Source organism: Mizuhopecten yessoensis, unplaced genomic scaffold (assembly GCF_002113885.1).
Source record: "Mizuhopecten yessoensis strain PY_sf001 unplaced genomic scaffold, ASM211388v2 scaffold716245, whole genome shotgun sequence".
Taxonomy (NCBI): Eukaryota; Metazoa; Mollusca; class Bivalvia; order Pectinida; family Pectinidae; genus Mizuhopecten; species Mizuhopecten yessoensis.
This window is the reverse complement of record NW_018480020.1, coordinates 152,602-158,601: the sequence shown is the minus strand read 5'-3', so window position 1 is coordinate 158,601 and position 6,000 is coordinate 152,602. Positions and strand designations below refer to the sequence as shown.

General features: G+C 38.4%; 1 protein-coding gene across 1 annotated transcript in view; it reads right to left on the bottom strand.

Annotated features, from left to right (window-relative positions):
- LOC110442298 (PHD finger protein 3-like) overlaps window positions 1-6,000 on the bottom strand; it is a 46,730-nt gene that overhangs the window by 14,693 nt on the left and 26,037 nt on the right. Inside the window, exons 13-18 of the mRNA XM_021485827.1 lie at window positions 5,257-5,406; window positions 4,451-4,616; window positions 3,483-3,639; window positions 1,621-1,780; window positions 1,251-1,367; window positions 489-605 (exon numbers count right to left, since the gene is read on the bottom strand). Of these exons, the coding sequence (XP_021341502.1) occupies window positions 489-605; window positions 1,251-1,367; window positions 1,621-1,780; window positions 3,483-3,639; window positions 4,451-4,616; window positions 5,257-5,406 (867 nt within the window). The remainder of the gene's footprint in view (window positions 1-488; window positions 606-1,250; window positions 1,368-1,620; window positions 1,781-3,482; window positions 3,640-4,450; window positions 4,617-5,256; window positions 5,407-6,000) is intronic.

The following is a 6,000-nucleotide window of genomic DNA, read 5'->3' as shown; positions in this document are numbered from 1 at the left end:
TTTTTGTTGACCTTTGTCCATGGAAGGTCCCTGCAAAATTTCATTGAAATTGGTTCAGGGGTTTTGGAGAAGAAGTCGAAAATGTAAATTGTTTACGGACGCACGACGGACGACGGACGACGGACGACGGACGACGAACGCGAAGGACAAAAGGCGATCGCAATAGGTCACTTGAGACTTTGTCTCAGGTGACCTAAAAATCTCCCATAGCAATTACTGTATACCAAGAAATTTTCGCTGCTGTTTTAACTCTCGCCTTTTAACATCCTTTGTAAATTGAAATTTACTATGAAGTTGAAAATAAGTACACAACATGCTATACCTAGTAATAACATGTCAAAGGCAAAATGAACACTATACGAAAACGGGTTCTACCAATGAAAGGCAAAATGAACACTATACGAAAACGGGTTCTACCAATGAAAGGCAAAAATTTGACTGGGCAAAAGTTTCTCAGTATACAGTATTCTTTCATTTTGGTTACATACATCCAGAGTACTTAGATCTTCCTCTTCCAGAGTAACCTCCCCTTTGTGAGTTTTTTTCACGATCGTGTGTTGTTCCTTCATGTGTTCTTTCTCTGTCATCTCGATCATCTCCAGGTTCTATGGACAAAAACTCTGGACTTTACCAGGCAGGTACACATGTGTGGTAATTTACTGTGATATGAAGACTAAAGGATGTATGGTATATTACTGTGACATAGAGACTTAAGGATGTATGCTTCCCTACCGTGACATGGAGACTTAAGGATGTATGTTAACTTACTGCGACATGGAGACTTAAGGATGTATGCTTCCTTACCATGACATGGAGACTTAAGGAAGTATGCTTCCTTACCATGACATGGAGACTTAAGGAAGTATGCTACCTTACTATGAAATGGAGACTTAATGATGTATGTTAACTAATATGACTTACTGTGACATGGAGACTTAAGGATGTATGTTAATTAATATAACTTACTGTGACATGGAGACTTAAGGATGTATGCTACCTTACTGTGACATGGAGACTTAAGGATGCATGCTACCTAACTATTCCATGGAGACTTTTGGATGCATGCTACCTTACTGTGTTAAAGTTTTGAGGTAAATGAATGGAATCTACACTCCTGTGTAATGTGGAAGAGAGAAATCTCTAAGTGAGTGTATTTTTATTTTTTTGGCAAGAGGGCTTGTTCTAGGTTCACGTGTATAACACATTTCTAGATTTCTATTCGAGCCTACACATCTAAATTCCCTACTTACATGTTTAGTTTCGTACTCGCGCCACATGGCCAGCTCCCTCGAGGCCAGTTCTTCGGCAGTCATTCGCACAAGTCGGTGCGGCTTAATGGTTCCCGACAACACTTTCCTAAATAAACCCTGCATTTAAAACAGAACTTTACACAACTAACAACAAATATTGAAAACAACAATAAATTGAACACATCGGTAAGATGACCGAAATTATTAACAGATAACTATGTTGACACGAAACTTCGAATATTAGGCTTTTGTTCTATAAGCCTTGTATAGTTTGACATTCTAGAGTGAAGAATATTCGTTTGACTTTGGTAAGGGACTTCACTCCTGATGTTGCGTTCAGCAGTGTACAACTTTGAAGAAGAACTCTTACCTGATTTTTGGAGTCCTTCAGGTTGAAGATTAGGCTGCGGTATTTGGCCTTATACTTGGTGTTGGTATCCTTGAAACACTTGTAGAGTTCCCCCTCGACACTCAACGCTAGTGACTTTATCTCGCTGTTGGACAGCATCATGTCGTCCGCCTTGCCAGCCCTGTTAATTAAAAAGAATTTACAATATACACAAATAATGATTTGCTCAGTGCTATACACTGAATTCTGCTTAATACTGTAAATCAGGAAAAATTTTGCCCTTTGCTGTTGAAATCCATTCTTGTCCAGTATTAATTTTGTCCTTCGCATTTAATAACTATATACATAATACTGTTTACTTATATTGGCCGTTATGATAAATTCGCCTTCATTACGGAGAACCTAACAGGTGAAAGTTAAACTGCCGCGAAAATTTCCCTGTACAAATTCACTTCAAATTTTTGTTCGAGGAAAATGATATTCTGTGGAACATGAAATTAGCAGATGATATGTTTTTCTGGCATTATTCAACTGTGAAAATTCGGTAGTGACCTTTGCCCGATGCCAAAGTTTAGGTCTTCTATTATTTTGGACCTGCTAGGAATCGTCGACTAAATGTTCCATCCTTTTCTGGTCAAATCATGGTAATTTCGTACGACTTGAATAAACACCTCGCATCCCTAAGAAAAACTCTTTTATTTTCAGATCTCCTGATGTTGATTCAAACGGTTTAACATGTGTGAAGGTGTCTCTAAACTTTTTTCTTAATGTTGAGTCTGGCATGATGTTTAGCCTTGCAAACATTCCTGAGATATTTCCTAACGCTGAGTCAGATTGAATATTTGCTTTAGTGTGCCCCTAAGCGATTTCCTAAAGCCGAGACTGGTTGGATAGCATAAGATAGTCCCTTAATGTTGAGTTTGACAGGATGTTTAGCAGGAGGCGAGTGTATATCTCAGAAATTTCCAGATGCTGAGTCTAACCTGATATCTACCTGTTTTTCTCACCAGTTTCCTGATGCATGATACAGGAAATTTGGGTGATGGGGTTGCACATTGGATAATGCACTTGCCTTTCATCAAGGCAGCTGGGTTGCGATTCCTCAATTGGACATGAAAAAGATTGGGGTCATCTGCCCAACCACATGGGTTTTCTACGGTTTCCTCCCACATTAAGACCCTCTGCATGCTTCCATCCAGGTATAAGTGGTAAATGTATTAAAGTTATAAAACGTTTTCACATTTGTTGTGAAATAAATAAAGACTAAGCTTATTTTTTATAAACAGGATATTTACCTATGTGTGAGGGCATCTGAGAGATTTCCTGACATTAAGTTTGACAGGATATTTACCTGTGTGTGAGGGCATCTCTGAAAGATTTCCTGACATTAAGTCGGACAGGATATTTACGTGTGTGTGAGGGCATCTCTGAGAGATTTCCTGACATTAAGTTTAACAGGATATTTACCTGTGTGTGAGGGCATCTGAGAGATTTTCAGACATTAACCTTGACAGGTTATTTACCTGTGTGTGAGGGCATCTGAGAGATTTCCTGACATTAAGTCTGACAGGATATTTACCTGTGTGTGAGGGCATCTCTGAGAGATTTCCTGACATTAAGTTTAACAGGATATTTACCTATGTGTGAGGGCATCTCTGAGAGATTTCCTGACATTAAGTTTGACAGGATATTTACCTGTGTGTAAGGGCATCTCTGAGAGATTTTCAGACATTAAGCTTAACAGGATATTTACCTGTGTGTGAGGGCATCTGAGAGATTTTCAGACATTAAGCTTGACAGAATATTTACCTGTGTGTAAGGGCATCTGAGAGATTTCCTGACATTAAGTCTGACAGGATATTTACTTGTGTGTGAGGGTTTACCTGTGTGTGAGGGCATCTCTGAGAGATTTCCTGACATTAAGTCTGACAGGATCGGGACCATCATCTGCCTTTTTCACCTCCTTGCTCTCCTCTGACTTCAGTTTCTCTTTCTCTGGGACATGCCTCTCACGCTCCTTTTGCTTCTCCTTCTCCTTGTCTGTGACACAAATAAGTCCATTCATTTAATCATTTCTAAGTTTTTATTCTACAGAGCTGGCCCTTCGATCATGAAACAATCTTCGACAAAATATTTGCTTAGCCATTACTTATAACAACACTTTTCAAAAAGATACATAAGTTCAGACGATTTTGAACCTAAGTTCGTCTCATGATCCTGGAGCCTGATCTTAAAATATATGTCATTATTGTCTATAAATCAAAATCTCCAATTGCTCATGGCTAATATTTTTTGCTTAATCGCAAATATGATTATTTCCAATAAAGGTTTCAACAGTGGGTCAATTCTTATGCCAATGACTTCTTTATAATGGGACATAAGATCAATGGTACTGTTGGGCTTTTTTTTTGCATGATAATTTTAAAGTCTGTTTACAACCATTTTAACAGTTTCTGTTCACAACCATTTTAATAGTTTCTGTTCACAACCATTTTAATAGTTTCTATCAGATAAGTCATTGAATTATGGAGAAGTTGTTCAGGTAGGTTGGCTGTAATTGTAACAAATCATGAAAAACTTTGGTATGTGGAGTTTTCTGAGTTTTTTAAGGAAAAATCAGGATTTTAACTTCTTCAGATATCAGTTTATCATATTTTTTACCACTGTATCATCTATTTGATTCTAAAGACATCAATCTATCAGAAGATAAATACTTCATTCAGATCTTCTTTGTTCTGTTTCTTTAACTCTTTTACCCCTGAAGACACATTTGAACTCTTCCAATTCAAAGGTTGGAATAGTTCATTATGAAATTTCAGGGGTGAAAGAGTTAAATATTCCCTGTGCTTACTTCCATAGAATGAAGTGGGTTTCTTTGTGGGACAGAGGATTTCAAATGACCGATGACTCTCCAGCCATATCTTGAGATTGGCCTCGGTCGGAGCATTTTGACCAGTCAATAATCGTCCGGTCTTTTTCTCTAGGACATACACCTTCCTCTCTGACTTGTCTTTCAACTGAAATATTAAAAATTAGTTTATGAAAAGGAAGAACTTCTTGTTCAAAGCAAAGAACAAATACAGAATATAACAGGAAATAATTACACTTCCATATAAATATTACACTTCCCAACAACAAATCTGGAAAATATCGTAGGTGTATCATGACCTACCAAAATATAAGATGTATCGTACCCTATTCAAAATATCGCAATATATTGTTGCACGATATATCGTTGCAGCCCTACAGCACATTGTTTAGACCATTCCAAATTTTGTCGAGAAATAGTCACCTAGACTAGGGTCCGTATCCATGAAGCCATTCTCATGCTCAAGCCTAATTACTTGTTCCTATTATAAATCGGTAAAACAAATCATACTTTGTCAACGATTCAGAAAAAAAATTAAGAGACTTACAGCTGAATGCTGTTTTCAATGTTAAAATTTGACTTTTTGGTTGTTTGACATGATTCGAGCGAGTTAAAAAAAAGCTGTTCTGAGCCCAGAATCCATGCTTGAGCATGAGAACGGTTTCGTGCATACGGGCCCTGGTCCTTTTTCAAATGAAAAGTTGACCGATTCAAAACAGATGCTGTGAACAGTTAGTTTCTATGGTGATGCAATAAGGTATTTGAAAACTGTTTAAGTCATTACTCACCTTGATGCCCTGCTCCTCCTGGTCCTTGTGTATGATTTTGAGTGATTCGTCGGTGTGTTTGATGATACAGTCTGTACAACAGTACACTGTCCCGTACACTGCATCCTTTTTACAGCCTGGCCCAACACATTTCTGCAGTGTTCTCTTCTCCTGATAAAACAATACCAGATACAGCCACTATTATAGTTTTTCAGCAAATGTTACTCGTAAAAGCCTCTTGATATATACAGGTGTCACTGTTAATACTCTCAGATACTAGAGAAGGGCATACAGGTGTCATTGTTGATACTCTCAGATAATAGGGAAGGGCATACAGGTGTCACCGTTGATACTCTCAGACGCTAGAGAAGGGCATACAGGGGTCACTGTTAATACTCTCAGATAATAGGGAAGGGCATACAGGTGTCAGTGTTAATACTCCCAGATACTAGAGAAGGGTATACAGGTGTCACTGTTGATACACTCAGATACTAGCGAAGGGCATACAGGTGTCAATGTTGATACTCTCAGATAATAGAGAAGGGCATACAGCTGTCACTGTTAATCCTCTCAGCTAATAGAGAAGGGCATACAGGCGTCACTGTTAATACTCTCAGATAATAGGGAAGGGCATACAGGTGTCAATGTTGATACTCTCAGATTCTAGAGAAGGGCATACAGGGGTCACTGTTAATACTCTCAGATACTAGAGGAGGGCATACAGGTGTCACCGTTGATACTCTCAGACGCTAGAGAAGGGCATAC